The sequence below is a fragment of the Engystomops pustulosus genome, chromosome 6 (assembly GCF_040894005.1).
Source record: "Engystomops pustulosus chromosome 6, aEngPut4.maternal, whole genome shotgun sequence".
NCBI classification, from domain to species: Eukaryota; Metazoa; Chordata; class Amphibia; order Anura; family Leptodactylidae; genus Engystomops; species Engystomops pustulosus.
In genome coordinates, this window is record NC_092416.1 from 63,738,474 (window position 1) to 63,754,817 (window position 16,344).

At 39.0% G+C, this 16,344-nt stretch overlaps 1 protein-coding gene across 1 annotated transcript in view; it reads left to right on the top strand.

Annotated features, from left to right (window-relative positions):
- The window catches only part of LOC140135184 (uncharacterized), a 30,255-nt gene extending 16,773 nt beyond the window's left edge, over nucleotides 1-13,482 (top strand). Inside the window, exons 3-10 of the mRNA XM_072156332.1 lie at nucleotides 1,262-1,382; nucleotides 1,528-1,641; nucleotides 1,824-1,937; nucleotides 2,995-3,102; nucleotides 3,337-3,444; nucleotides 3,622-3,738; nucleotides 4,025-4,132; nucleotides 5,352-13,482. Of these exons, the coding sequence (XP_072012433.1) occupies nucleotides 1,262-1,382; nucleotides 1,528-1,641; nucleotides 1,824-1,937; nucleotides 2,995-3,102; nucleotides 3,337-3,444; nucleotides 3,622-3,738; nucleotides 4,025-4,132; nucleotides 5,352-6,130 (1,569 nt within the window). The 3' untranslated portion in view covers nucleotides 6,131-13,482. The remainder of the gene's footprint in view (nucleotides 1-1,261; nucleotides 1,383-1,527; nucleotides 1,642-1,823; nucleotides 1,938-2,994; nucleotides 3,103-3,336; nucleotides 3,445-3,621; nucleotides 3,739-4,024; nucleotides 4,133-5,351) is intronic.
- Nucleotides 13,483-16,344: the final 2,862 nt, after the last annotated feature.

The following is a 16,344-nucleotide window of genomic DNA, read 5'->3' on the forward strand; positions in this document are numbered from 1 at the left end:
CCACATCCAGGGTAGCCAGGATACTGCCCTTGGGGAGAGGACCTATGGAAGAAAGTTTCTTGAGAAGGTCTGTGGTGTCCTGGAGGAAGCTGGTGGTATTTCTCACCAGTGGTTTAAGGATACCCTCTACCCATCCTGAAATTTTTTCAGTGAGGGTTCCCAGACCTGAGATGATTGGTCTCCCTGGGTTTCCTGGTTTATGAATTTTAGGAAGCATATAGAATACACTACTCCTATTTTGGGATCCCCAGGGATTAAGTACAGAAGGTCTGCAGAATCTGTAGACAACCCTCTAATGACTTTCCTCAGTTTTCTTGTGTATTTTTGAGCTGGGTCCTTATTCAATTTGGTGTAGTATTGGCTGTCAGTGAGCTGTCTGTGGCCTTCTTTCATGTAGTCAGATGTATTCATGAGGACTACAGCGCCACTCTTGTCTGCAGGTTTAATTGTAATTTCATGGTTGGTTTTTAGGAACCAAGTTTATAATCTACTATATAACTCAGAAGCCAAGGCCCTTCTTTCCTGCACACTTGCTTCTCTAGTATTGAAGACAACCTGTCTAAAAGAGTCAATGTAATAATCAAAAGTGTTGTTGCCAGGTGAGGGGGTCCAGTCAGATTTCTTTTTGTTTTTCAGCCTGTCTTGAGTTTGGCTGTTTAGGAGTAACCTCTCTTCTTTGTCATGGAAGAATTATTGCGGCATAGAAAGAAAGGCTTAGAATGATTAGCACAGCCGTGCTACAGGAAGGCGTCTTAATTCTACGCCTGACCCCTCAACCAGCGGCCGAGTGCCAGAATTTGTTGTTTTAAAGTTGTTGAAGTAGGATTCCAATTCTGTGCGTCCAGAATACAGATAAGGAGTGTGATTTGAATATACCTTGTAGTGGAACTGATGCTTCATTAGACTTAGTTTATGCATAGACATGCAACTGCTGCACAGCCAGGAACTCGAAGAGGTGCTGCGGGGAGAAGAGGAGGCCGGGGGTCAGCGCTGGAGGATGAGTACTATTTTAATTTTTTTTCCTATATACTCGTGTATAAGCTGAGTTATTCAGCCCAACTCAGCTTATACACGAGTTTATACGGTAATAACATCAGTCAGCAATGAATACACAGCTGAATTTTTATTCTTGATTAATTAGGGTAATTTTTCAGCATTTCCTACTTACAAACCTGGTAATCTGGACTATACCATTTATATACTATCAATATGTAAATGCTTCGCAGTAACAGTGATGTTTTGTCTTTGTTATAATTTGTAGGTGATTTTCAGAGATGTTGCTGTTTATTTTTCTGAGAAGGAGTGGGATCGCCTTGAAGGGTGGCAGAAAGACCTCTACACTGGTGTTATTAAAGAAATTCATGGGATCTTAATCTCACTGGGTACTTTCCTATTTTGCTATTTTCTAGAATATTTTGACATGAACTTTGCGGCTGCTTCTTTTTGACTTAAAAGTACATTTTATCAGGAAGTATTATAATTGACCTCACTGATGTTCTTAAGCAATACACTTTTCCTGTCTTTCAGGCTTTGTCATCCTGAATCCCAACAACTTCCTTAGGATACAGCCGGAAGAGGAGCCTTGTTGCAAAAGCCGTCAAGTAGTAGAAAGAAATGAAAACTTGAATATTGTTGGTTCTGGTGAGTCTTTTTAGAACTGAAATTATTTATTATTTAGATTAGTATTACAAGGTTACCTTGGAAGACCTTGGTAAGGCTTTTCTTGTTCATTATCCCACATTAATGATTTTCACTTGTTGCTTTAGCATAACTCCGAGCGGGAATAGCAGCTGATCATTTGCTCTCTTTTCGCATCCATTTAGAGTGTGGTATGGTGAATCCTGATATTTTATTAACTGTCAAGCTTGGTGAGAAGCAGCGAATGATGAACCCCTATGACCAGGATGTCAGAGGGAGTGTGTCTTTTCCCAGTACAAGTAAGCTCCATGATAAAATAGATGTGTACTTGTGTAATTTTGTCACATAGCTTTTCCTGTAATTCAAAATACCTCTATGCACTTCATTGGCATCTATGGACTGGCACAGGCAGCTGCACAAATCCTTCACTCTGGGTTTATAGCACAAGTTTATAATCTACTATATAACTCAGAAGCCATCTCTAATAAAAGTGCTCTGCCATCTTCCCTGAAGTTCAGTAGTCTGAGATTAAATAAGAGCTCTACATGAGGGGAAGGGGGGGGGAGTAAGCGGGAGATCAGTCACAGCATCAAGTTTCCTCCCATGTGGTAAAAAACAAAATCACTCATTCAATGCAGAGCAGAAAACTGCTAGAAAATAAGGACTGTCATTTAATGGCCATAAAAATTGTTACACCTCATACACAGTCAAGTGACTATTATATCATGTATGCTGTATGACATTGTGAACATATAATCAGATAGTCTTCAATGACTCCATCATAATTTTGTGACAGATCTTTTCTAATCGGTCTATAAGACAATGCACACTCTCTTAAGGATTGTGGGTAAGAAATATGTAAATAGTTCCCACATGCTGTCTCACCACACCTTGACTGAGCATGGAAACATATAGGACATGTCTTATATGTTGCTCTATTACTGCACCTGCCATATGGCTTTCACTGAACATGGTGGGAGTAGGGAACGCTCAATCCTCCTCTCTCCTGTACCCAGCTGGATGCACGCCTAAGCCCCGTCTGTGTGCAAGAGGCCTAAGGTAGATTTCTATACATCAGTGCCTAGTGACATGACATGGGATAAAAGCCAGTGTCTTCCAAAAGAAATAGAGAGTGTAGAAAGCACTTTAAAAAGTGCAGAAATAAGTTTTAATGTAATGCAAAGATGTTTATATTTAATCTACTGTGCAGTATAGCTAGAGTACAACAGGCATATATACATACGATCTAGGTGACCAGCAGCTCCTAGCAATGAAAACTCTATTATACAGTGGCTTCTTACCTCTGAATTGCTCCTATTATGTAGTTTAGCCAATGTTGTTTTGACTTTTGAACAGGTAAATTTATTGACAGATTTGGAGAATACACAGCTGTCAAGGATGAGACTCAACTAGAAGATTATACTGTTATCTCAGACGTTGAATGCTTGGATGACGCCGAACAATGTAAGTAATTGTGTAGCCATTCACTGCAGCCTAACTTTCAAGTGCAAATGCACAGTTGTGTTGCAGTGTGTTGGGAGGTATGTATTGCCATCAATTTATTCCTGACCTGTACTCATCACCACTACCTGCTTTTTGGCGTAGTGGGAGAGGAGGGTAATTTGGGTGTGGATGATTGAAAAAATATGAATGCTGTATATATCTACTCGCAGTATATATGTTTTCTATTTGGTACAGGTTATCCTTCTAGTCCACCGGTTTCTCGCAGGGTTAATAATTTTCAAGAGCACTCCTCTAACAACTCCTTGCAAATCGATGGTAAACACGGTATCAAATATGCAGCTGGTGAGTCTTTCTCTCCTCAGGAAAGCCATTTAATAATACTGTGGGCCCATGTTTTGTCTGCAGCATATTTTTTAAACTGAGAAGCTACACAGAAAAAGCAATATTTGGTGCAGAGTGAAAGTATATTATTCTGGTCAAGAATTTAATTTGTGACGCAGCCTTATCTTCTCCTCCTAGTACAAGGTCACAGAGCATCTACCTCTGGTATCAAGAATACGAGTGTGGTTGCATCTCCACAAAAACTCATAATCAAGAAACCCTACAGCATTTGTGAAAAAAATGTAATCTTGAAAGGTAAATGCGGAAATGATTGCTACATTTGTACAAGTTTTTTTGTTATGTATTGTACATAGGGCCGTAGCTGTGCGGGCATACATCAGTGTGCATGTGGCCTAAGTGTCCCTGGTTTATCATGTTTGATTTTGATGAAAAATTTCCTTTAAAAAAAAATCTTGTCCCGAAAAAAGTCCTCATTCCGCTATGTTGAAAAATGTGGGGCCTTAAACAGAAGAACAGCAAACTGGTATTACTGGACCACTTCATTTTGTAGTACTTCAATTTTGTTTTTTTCTTCTCATAGAATTTCCCAGCATTGAACCTGTTACTCTGAGAATGAAATCGAAGGAGCCACAATCGAACAGTGAAAATATTTGCTTGGATGGAAGAGATGTCATTAATTACACAGTCGGTAAGTTTTTGAGTTTTAGTTTTTTTCCTCCACAAATAGTTGATTTTTTTGCCACTTGTTACCTGGGGCTGTTGAGCTAGTTTAGAGTAGAGTCATAATTAGTAGAAATGTTGCAGCAGGTGATTGACTCCAACAATGACCTTACCCAGGATGGCACATCAGCTGACAAAAGCCAAACTGGGGCTTCAGGAGCCAGCACTGGGCTCCCGTAACTGGTACAGAAGGTATCAATATTTATTCAGCCCACAAAATGTCACAGATGCTACTGTACCCCTTTAAAGTGCACCTGTCATTCCCTGGAAACCAACGCTGCATGTATTAAAGCAGAAAATGACATTTGTAATTACTTTTTCTGTCCTTTCCCCAAAGCTACGTTACCTGGGACCATGACCCTACTGGATTGTTGCTGAGTCTTCTCACACTCATTTGCATACTGGAGCCACTGGCATTAGACAGGAGATGCCAAAAATGAAAGGGAGGAAAAATATTAAATAAAAGAAAAATAACATGAAAAGTAAGCATTTATAAAACCTATGGCACTGATAGGTGATGTGTAAAGTCCATAATAAACTCCAGTTAGTAAGTGGAGAATGACAAGTGCACTTTATAGATTGTTAGTTGTTTCATTATGGAAATGATTTTGGAAGACGACGCTCTGTTCAACTCCACATATACGTTAAAGCCGAGTACTATACATATGCAAGGCTAGTTTTTCTGTTCTTTTCTCCCTTTTTGCAACCAAATTTGGATTTGGAAGAAGGAGGAAGCCACATATCTCTAAGGAAACAAAAGAATTTGGCGCATTGAAATCTGAAAATGGCACCACGAACATAAAACTCTGTCCCTCATTGCCAACAAAGGGCTAACAAGAGTAGGGTATTAGGAGGAAATGTACCCCTGTTTATTTCTGGGTTCTAGATACCAATAGTTTTGTGTCAATAAGGTATTCCATATTCCACATATATGCGATTGACTATTATGGTGGGAAAACCCAAATGACGCAAGGGTGTAGTCACTTGGTAATATTACAATATCACTGGGTGACAAGTCACAAAAGCAGGGGGAGAGCCTTTATTCCAGAGTTATTAGTCATGCGCTAAGGTTTTAATTTTTCATATCATGCACTGAAAATGATGGAAGAACCTTTCAAAATATTGTATCTTCATTAACTGTTTGACAAATGTAAAATATCTTTTTTTCCCCGTCTTCCCAACAATAGATGACGAATTGATTATTGAGAGCCAACGCAGCACTGAAAAATTCAACCTAAGAAATATTCCTTCAAAAAACAAAGTGAAAATTCAGTACAACATGAAAACCAGTGGATACTGCCAAAGATTAGTTAGGTGGCCAATAGGTCAGAAGGAAGAGCTTACACAGAGACGTTATGGGCCAGTTTCCCCCAAGGAGCTCGATAGGACCTTCAACTGCACTGAGTGTGGAAAGAGATTTTTAAGAATAAGCGATCTTCGGCTCCATCAAGGAACCCACAAAATGAAAATAAAACCGTACAATGGCTCCATGGTTCAGTTCAGGCCCCAGCAGAGGGTTGAATCCAGTTTAAAACTTCCAGTAGACGACAAGTTTCCTCATGCTATCTCCATTAAAAATGTATCCGTGGCAAAGTCTTTGACGTGCGTTGTTTATGGGAAGAATCTTAACGCAGGCCCGTCGGTCATGCAAACACAGAAGACGTTTGCGAGGGAGAGGCGCTTTGTGTGTAGGTTCTGTGGTAAACGCTTTCAGAATAACAGTAATCTTATTGGACATGAGAGGATACACACCGGGGAGAAGCCATTCGAATGCCCAGAGTGTGGCAAGAGCTTTAGCCAGAAGGCAAATCTTACCACTCACCAGAGGCTGCACACCGGGGAACGACCCTTTGTCTGCATCACATGTGGCAAAGGCTTTGCGCAAAAGATAAACCTGCTAACACATGAGCAAACGCATACAAAAAAGAAGCAGAAGATAGATGGCAAGCTGGTCCTAATAAACTAATCCAATATCTCACATCAGGTTCTGGTTGATGACAGGTCGGCCGGGATAACCATAAAGTGCCTGGGAATGGCTTATTCCTATTCACTAAGTCTACTTATTTTTAAATGCACACTACACAGAATTTGTCGTTGACTCGCAGGCTAATTTTACTGTTGAAACTAGTTTTTGGGTTTTTTTGGACTAGTATTTTTTTGACAGGTGCTACTCCGAGAAGATAAGATACATACAAAAAAAAAAGTACCTCAGACGTGAGAAGTATTTTAGAGATTTCTAAAATACGAATCATTTGTTCCAATGTTTTTCTAGCCTTATGTTATAAGAAAGTATATATAAATGTTGTAACTAATTTGTATATAACAGTTGAGTTATATAGAGCTCAGTGTCAGGGCTGGAAATCTTGACCATTTCTTCACTAGTAATTTTTCAGGGGTTAAAATCAAAAGACTTTCTGTATATACAACAGTATATTCTCCTCCTCCAACCTCCCCCTCCAAACTACAAAACCTCAATGATACACTTTTTTTTGTTTTCCAGTATGGTCATTGTGTTGTTTCTGGAGGTAAAGTTTAAAAAAAAAAAAAAAAGTTTCTCTATTTTTAAAATGAAAAAGAAAAAAATGACTTCAGCTTATCGACTTGATCGGGGAAATGTTTTTGTTCTGTTATTTATTGCATAGTATATCTTTTGGTGCACAATTCTCCATCAGGTCTTTTGGTAAAAGGTTTTACTATATACACTAAACATCCTGCTATAAGGTATCCTATAACCTCCAGCCGTAACTTATAGTGCAGTAGTGCTCCTGATTTGTGCTTCTATGTAGGCAATGTTGAAAGATGTTACATGAACCTCCATGTTTTAATGGTGTGTTTTTTGGTTTTTTTTTTTTTTTTTTTTTGCCTAACCAAGACTGTCATCAAGACTATATAACATTTTGGAAACTGAGTTCCGCTACATTTTGTTTAAGAAACAACTTCTTACTACTGGGTCAGGTTTCTTCTAATTATTCAATTGATTTCAAGTTTAGACAGTGGAATATATCTATTTGGCTACAAATTTTACTGGTTAAATTTCATTTCTACTTGAGAAATATTTTTTGCCAGAAATTTACATTACAATATGTGGTTTTGGGGTTCAGTCCACCCACTGATCTTTAGAACAAAGTGGTTGCATTTCTTTTCAGGTTAATACCAGCAAGGTTTCCCCCTAGTATTGCGTCTCATTTACTAGAAGAGAAGTCAATGGGACTGAACTTTGTAGACATTTGTCACTGGAGTGCCATGACTCCTGTGCAGTCAATTGGGGAGTTGAGTTCACACTAGCAAGTTCTGTTCCCCCATCTGGAAAAAATAGTGCAGTAACCTGTGTCTTTTTTTCTGGCTAATATAACAGAAGTGGAATGGAAGACAAACTTACATTAAAGTCAATGGGAAAGAAAACTTCCATGACATTCTCTGGTTTAGAAGAGCATAACAAAAACCCCTGATGCAGGTGTCTTAATCTGGTTGCATGATTTGCGGCCAAATCACAGCCCCCATAGACTTCTATGGGTGCCGGTGCGGTGAGCACTGCAGCGCCACCAGGTCGGGTGGCCACGCCACAAATTATAGAACTTATATTCCTGCAGATTTGCAGTGCAGCCACTCGCTGCCCGGCACTGCTCATCCAGAATTACTTATAAGGCCCCACGCATACAAATGTTGTTTCCTCCAAAGATACGGCTGAGCTTTTTGCGGCTGTCTCGCAGCTCCATGTATTTTTATGGGGTCATAGACAGCTGAGGATTCCTCAGCCGTGTTCCTGTTGTTGGCCCTGTTTGCGGCTGTCCCAAGGCTCCATGTATTTTTATGGGCTCATAGATAGCTGAGGATTCCTCAGCCACGTAACGCAGAGCAGTTGCTGTTCTTGCTCTCCCATAGAAATTTATGGGGTCCTGAAAAATACGGCTGACTTGGTGTATCATACGTGTGTCTTTTGTATGTGTGATAAGAAATTCCAATTTTTTATTTTTTTTTTTTTTTGGTGGGACTGTAAATACGGGTGATTTACGGGTGACATGTGACCTTTTTTTGTGGCAATATGGTGCGGGCACGGGAGAAATACTGTTGACACACAGACCTCAAAAACAACTAATACACCCGTATTTTGCTGCCATAGGAAAAGACCTTTGTGTGCAGCGTGCCTAACTAATAGTTTTCCCAGTCCCATGACTGTAACAATGCCTAAATTATTATCCAGGTTTCCAGCTATAGATCTTTAGTTTATGGATTTCGGCTTCCAGAATGTATCACATGATAGGCAGCTCATGATAGAACTGCTGTTGTGTGTAGTGACAGGCCTCATTGGGAAGGGTAAGCCCAAGCGAATATTTGACTTATAGGTCTAGCGCTATCACTCATGATTCATAACCTTGGTTGGCCTTCTATATATTTGCTTCTGATGTTAGTGTAGTCAAAGCTACAAAGTTAGCTTTTGCCATAGGCCGCAAGATATATTTAAATAATATTTAGTTTGTACTTCAAGGATCCTTCTATAACCATGGTTATAAGGATTGTCATCTAAGTGGCAGTCCTTTATTTAGGCTCCCGCTGATAAACTAGTAAAATGGTGCCCTCAGCTCAATCCATCGGAAATCTGCTATATTTTCATAGAACCCAACAGCGCCACTACACTCCATCTTGTTCATGTAATCCATGGATATCCCATATCCCACGAAGCCACGCTGGCTAGTAGGTCTGATGAGTCCACCATCAACTCAGGATTTTCTAGTGGGCTTTTTAAGGATGGGTTTTCCACATCAGATTATTAATGTTCCTTATATCCACGGCTGTAACAAGGAAGGAGCACAATGTCCTTGAATCTTTGACTTCCCTATAAGTTATGAGAATGTTTGCTTGATGCTCATTGCAGCAACTACTTTAAGTTATATTTTCTCTAGTGTGTAAGAAGTTTGCACAAAAGACACTACAATTGTATGTGGAACGCAAGGGTCTTGTGTCGCGCGTTACACATGACTGTACTGACACGGTTTCTGTTGCTCTATGCAGTCCTCAATCCACAACGGGTTGTTCTATAGAAACCTCTGGGTTCAACAGAATAACTGTTCTAAGCTGCTCTAACGCCACCACTGTTGCGTTTTCTCGGTGTTCACAGATTCTTTATCACAAGTTCATCAAGGTAGAAGTGTTTTGGTCTGTTCATCGTCGGGTAGGGACAGATGTTTTGTATAGGAAGTGCAGACTGCATGTCTTTAGAAAGACATCACAATATAAGAAAGCTTTACATATAAGAGGTGATTGCAGCGCCAATGAGTGTATGTTGTGATTCATGGAGATCAGTCGCAGTGGACCCACTGTAGTTCTGGCACCCTCTGGTTTTGTCTTTTTTTTACAATTTGTCTACAAAAGAAAACAATGTTACACTGTTTATTTTGTGTTTACTGTATCCATTATTTCTGTTAAAACAATAACCATTTCTTCCCTAATTTATCAGACTCAAGGAAAGCAAGTGAACTCTGATCCTAAAGTTGTTACCTTTGTCCTTCTTACTTGTGCGTTAATAGGGGTTATTTTGTTATACACCTCCCATGCTAAATGTCTCATGTAGGGGGTTCTTTTATGTGTGACCAGATGCCTAGGCAAGCCATGTGAACATTGAAGAATTGTACGTAGTAGGTGCTGAGCTTTAGGTACATGTCTAAAGTTATAGGGAAGCTGTCACTTTCTTCACTATTACCAGGTATCTGCATTACATTGGGAAGTTTTTTTCATGTTTGTTTTCACTACAATAATACCAATATTATATGATATAACGCACACAGATCACACAGCGCTGCACAGAACTTGCCAAATCAGTCCCTGTCCCCACGGGGCTCACAATCTAGTCAACCTACCGGTATGTGTTTGGAGTTTCTGCCAAAACGTTTCTGGTCGGACTGCCTTGTATGGTAGCTAAACCCAGTCCTTTTTTTCTTTGCTTTACCCATAGTTTCTATAAATCTACAGGTCTAGATAAAAGCATAGAGAAATTTGTATCAATGTGGTAAAGGCAAATATCCGGAGCGAACCGATTGCCAATGTTCTTTTGAACTAGACCAAGCCTAAAGTTCATATGATCATTTGTGTCTTATTGTTCTGAGTTTAGAGAGGCTGACAGTCCTGGTTCACAGAATGACCTTGCAGGCACAGTTTTGGCATTTATGTGGCATCATTGTTCAATATTGAAGGCACCTCATATGGTTAGAAGAATACCTCAGTTGTGTTGTAGCTTGCCATGTATATATGTGTGTGTATAATCACAGATACAGTATATGGACGTCATTTTACATGACTATATGCATGGTTACTCAGATGAATGGGTCACAGAGGCGTCTGAGTGTAGAGCCATGACCTTGCAGCAGCATTTCTGTAAGATCTCTTTTTTGGATATAGGCTCCTTTTTGTTTTCTTTTGAAGTATGTTAGTGTTGTACTGTATGTAGATTACCTTCTACACTCCACAATAGTTATATCTATTGTACCTTAGTTTTTGTGTTAATTATGTTTTTTTTTTTTGCTAATTTAATGACACGTCCTTCTGCCTTACTGCAGATATATGGTTGCCACAGCAGTACTGGTGCCTTAGTAGTCCCCACATATTTATTTACTGTCTATTGGTACATGGGGGTCATGGGAAGCAACTATTTTCCCTTTATGCATTGTAAAGATCTGCAGACCTAGTTGATGCTATTGGGTGCCTTTAAGGTGCATCTAGTTATTTTTAGAGGTTATTTATTGGGTTGTTTGGGATTAGAAAATCCTGGCTATTTCCATTGGTAAGCAGCGTACAGGTGTCAGTAGGTTTTAGGTAGTAATGCGGCTAAGCCCTTTTTAGGTCAATGAAGCTGTTTTTCAGCACAGTACACAACCCGTTAGTACCTCCGCATCTGGAAGATAGCAGACTTATTTTTGTAATCCAGGTCAGCCCATTTAAGGATATTGGTGCTGTTGTCGGTAGGTTGAGTTTTGAAACTCTATAATAGAGTTTTACACCATGGGTCATCTCCTTCAAATGTTACATATACTGTTAATTTATTTACAGGGGATTTCCCACTATATAGACAGGATAAGGGGGTGATTAATTAAAGAAAATCTGCCATCAAAATCAAGCCTGATAAACCAGGGTGGATTCAGACACCATGACACTGGGAATCCTTTTTAAATTTGTTTCTTCTAAAATCAAATTTTAAAATTAAGTTACCAGAGCTCCTCTCTGCTGTAGGTTTGCAGGCTGTTACACTGTCCAAGGAGCCTTCTCCTCTCCCACCATGTGAGATTACAGCAGGCAGAGAGAGGGTGGAACAGCATAACATCCTGTGAATCTAGAGCATGGCTCACCAGCATCTTTTTAAAAGTTGATTTTGATGGTTGATAACCTTTTAAATGCAGAGGGGACGCTTTATATGAATAAAACACTAGTTTGCAGGCTGCATTGGGGTATAAGTGAACATACTGGGAAAATTCCTTTAGGTTTCTGATGTCACTTGTTCTTTGGATCACTAATTAGAGAAGGTAGTAGGACTTCAGATCTGTTCTCTTTCATTTTCCACAATCGGCTTATTCACAAATCCGTTTTTTTCTCAGTATACTTTCCGTGATTTTGAAGCACAGCCTACTGACCATTTATTTTCTACTTTATTTTTCACATTTTAGTTTTTTTCCACTGATCCGTGGCAAAAGTTTTTGCCCTTGTCGTATTTTTTTCCAGTTGTGCGGATCACACATGACAATAAAAGTCTAAGGGTCAGCATAAAAACTGATAACATTTATATTTAGTCAGGTGTTTTGCTGCCTTATTAATGTAAACCATCAGTTTATTTTTTGGACGCCAAAGACGTCATACAAAAACAGGTGCAAATACAGAATGGATTGAACGTAAATCGTCAGTATGCTGAAAAGAACTGAGGTGTGAATAAGCTCTTTGTCCCGAGTGTCAAACCCTTGCCAATCTTATCATCAGATTCACCAACCTGGAAATCATAAGGTGTATGAATAGAAACGGGTGTCTAGTGACAACACAAGAGTCTTTCCCAGTAGAGATTTCTCTTATTTGCCAAAAGCATCATTTTAGGCAAGTAAGGCAACCAGCTGGAACATGAGACATTTCTGCTGCTGAATATGTTGACTGTTACTTTAGATAGATCATTTGCGGTGTATTACATGTTTGGTGTCGCTGTATGAACAGGCCTCTGAAAAGAGAATAGACTAATAGCGGGGGCTTCCCTCCCCTATTAACGTTGCCATATAGTTCTCACTTACTAATCTATTCTTCTTTAACTTGTCCGGGTGTGTATTGGAGCCTCTCCGTTTTCACATCCTATTTTGTCTGTACTCTTACATTTTAAAATGCCTTGTTTGTTTTAAATTTGCATTTCTTAGATTTTTTTCTAATTATTTTATTACTATTTAAGCTATCGTAGTTTTTCTGTTGCTTGGTTTGTCCACCATCAGCGCCAATTAGCACTAAAAACTCATTTTTTGTCTACCAATTTTAAAGCACTAAATAAATTTCAATTTGAAGATTAAAGGGGCTTTCCATGAAAAAAAAAATGTGTGTATATAAATATATATGTATTTTTTATTAATGCTTAGCCCCCCCAAAATTAAAATTGCCCCACTGATGCTCCCCAGGCACTCCATGTCCTGTGCTAACTGCTCCCCCACCTCTTTGCACTTCCTGGTCCAGCACCCCTATCCAGAAACGGGATGGTACTGCTGCTGCCAGCCACTGACTGTAATAGTAAGCACTTGAAAATGTATATATTTATATATAACTTTTTTTTATGGAAAACACCTTTTAATATTAATATTATTTGTATTCATGTCTTTTTAATTCTTGGAAAATTGAACATAGTAAATACAGATTGAGTTAGAATATTTTAGATAATTCCTCTGATTTATTGTTTTCCTGCTTTGAAAGCAGCCTATTATGTTACTATTCCCACTTAAAAAATTATCGAAACCAAATATTATATATGCAAGTTCTTTACTGTTTTCTGCACACTTTTTTTTTGTTTGTTTTTTTGTTTTTGTCACGTGGGGGGAAAAAATCGGTCTTACAACTGTTTCTGTATTTGTCTGTCAGTGTTGTGTGTAACATGCATTGCTCTTCAACATGGGTTAAGCATGTTACCTGGTTTTTCGTGTGTCTGAAATGAATAGAACCTAAGGTACTTCTAGATGAAGGTTGTTAGCTGTTACTGTAATCTTCCCATTTAGAATGAGTGCTTCTTAGGAGTTGAGTTTGTATATGTGATTCTTTATGGTTGTCATAAATCCTGTAATATCTTCCAATAAACTCCTGTTTTGTTACCTATTACCACTTTGTTCTCTCATTCTTTATGCGCTTAATGACCAGGCCCTTTTTTGTTCTTCCATTTCCATTTTTCACTCCCCACCTTAAAAAAATCTATAACTAAGAGTTGTATGACGGCTTGTTTTCTGCTTAACAAATTGCACTAAATCATGACTGTATTTCCTTTTCCATGCCATGTACCGGGAAGCAGGAAAAATAATTCCAAATAAAGTGAAATTGGTGAAAACAAGCATTTGCACCAATTTCTTGTGGGCTTGGTTTCTATGGCTTTTACTGTACCCCAATTGACATGTCTACTTTATTCTTTGGGTTGGTACAATCACAGGGATACTAAATTTATACAGGATTTATAATGTTTTCATACATTTACAAAAACTGAAACCTGCTGTACAAAAAAAAATCTTCATTTTGCCATTTTCTGGAGCTAATAACTCTTTAATTCTACAGGCGGCCCCCTACTTAAGGACACCTGACTTACAGACGACCCCTAGTTAAAGAGGGACCCCTCTGCCCACTGTGACTTCTGGTGAAGCTCTCTGTAAGCTTTACTATAGTCCCAGTCTGCTATGATCAGCTGTAAGGTGTCTGTAATGAAGCTTTATTGATAATTCTTTGTCAAATTACAGCAAAACATTTTGAAACTCCAGTTGTCACTGGGGCAAAAAAAATTGTCTGGATCTACAATTATAAAATATACAGTTTCGACTTGCATACATATTCAACTTAAGAACAAATCTATGGAAACTATGTTGTATGTAACCCGGGGACTACCTGTACAGTATATGGAGCTGTGTGTGGTGTCATTTTTTACAAGAAGTGATGACGTTTTCAATGTTTCCACTTTGAGGACTGTATGGCCTTTTGATCATTTTTATAACAAATTTTTAGATGTTGCAAAATGGCAAAAAGTTTCATTTTCGATTTTGGGCGCTATTTTCCGTTACAGGCTTAAACGCCGGGAATAACCGCTATTATCTTTTGATAGATTGGACCTTTTAGGACACATTGATTTAGATGTTTATGATTTTTACTGTTTATTTTTATATCAGTTCTAGGGAAAGGCGGTGATTAAAATTTTTAGGTTTTTTTAATTCATTTTTTCTTTTACTTTTTTTTTTCTATTTTTCAGACACCCTAGGGTTGTCTGATTGATCCTAACATATACTGGGCTCAGCCCATGAGTCCTCTCCATACACCTACAGCCGATGTGTGACTTACTAATACGTCACCTGTCGGTAAGGGGTTAATGGACATCTTCACCAGGTTGAAGGATTGTAAACCGAGAACACTGACATACTTTTGTGCGCCCCCTCTGACAGGATCTGCTCTTCTTAAATGGAAACTGTCTCCAGCCACACGGCTGTTAAACCCCCAAACATACCTAATAGGGTGTCTTAATTGTTGTCCAGACATGTCCTTATAATAATTCTGAGCTGGCCTCACGCTGAAATATCAACTTATATTTACTGACAGGTAGCAGTCGGGGCTGGCGTTCCGATAGATCAGTCAAGCACTCACCCACCCTTCAGGCTGCTGCGTTATGAAAATCTGCATACTTCTCTTCATTGAGCCGAAACCTGCCCTGTCTCCCGTGAACCCATCCTGTCCCCCCGTCCCCGTCCTCCTGTGCTCTCGTATCAAATCTCGGACGTGCACAGGTACACGGCGAGATTGCCTGCTCTACCCTGAACCCCACCACCCTGACTTCTACCTGCCCGTGAATATAAGTTGATATTTTAGTGTGAGGCCAGCTCAGAATCTGGACAACAATTAATAACCCTCTAAGGTATTTTTGGGGGTTCAACAGCAGTGCGGCTGGTGACAGGTTCTCTTTAAGCTTTCTATGCCCTTGTTTTTAAGAAAAAAGGCTTTAAAAGTTAAGCAAATGAGACAGAGGGGCTCCAGGCTCCATTAACACCTCTGTCTAATTTGCATAATTTGAAAACCCATTTTTTGTAAAAACGGCATAAGAAGGTAAAAGAATGTCAGTGTGCTTGGTTTTAAAATCCTTGATCCTCGTGGTAGTTATCATTTAAGAATTTATTTTAAGATAAAATGCTACATTTCATCAGAGCATTGCTCATCTTTTAGAAAAATTGCATATATCAGTAGTGCAGATGATAATTGTACATTTTGTAATATTGTTTATTAAAGAAACATGTTCCTGTCTCCTTCTTTCCCCCAAGTAAAAATGAAATTATTGGGGACGTCACTGACACCTCTCTGGACCAGTGGGAAGCTATGCACAAGTATCACCCTCGATATTACAGGGACAAAGAGGTAAAAATAGAATAGAAAGTACTTGTACCAGATTTATCCAGTTTGACCACGGACGACCCCTAGTTACAAACGGACCTCTGGATGTTGGTAATTTCCTGTACTTTAGCCTTGGGATACAATAAATAGCTGTAATAGTTATCAAAGGTGACTGCAATTAAGCTTTATTTTTATTCCTTGGGCATGCGTCTTTCACCTCACACTCACATCCGGAAAAAGCTAAGTACAGGCAGTCCCCGGGTTACATACAAGATAGGGTCTGTAGGTTTGTTCTTAAGTTGAATTTGTATGTAAGTCGGAGCTGTAAATTTTATCATTGTAATCCCAGACAGAACTTTTTTGGTCTCTGTGACAATTGGATTTTAAAAATGTTGGATTGTCATAAGAACTAGGAGTAACAATAAGCTTTATTACAGACGCCTGTGATACATGTTATAGATGATTATTGTAGCCTAGGACTAAAGTACAATAAATTACCAATATCCAGTGGTCCATTTGTAACTAGGGGTCGTATGTAAGTCGTGTGTTCTTAAGTAGGGGACCGCCTGTATATTAGAGCTCCAATGTAGATGTAGCAAAGCTTTTCAC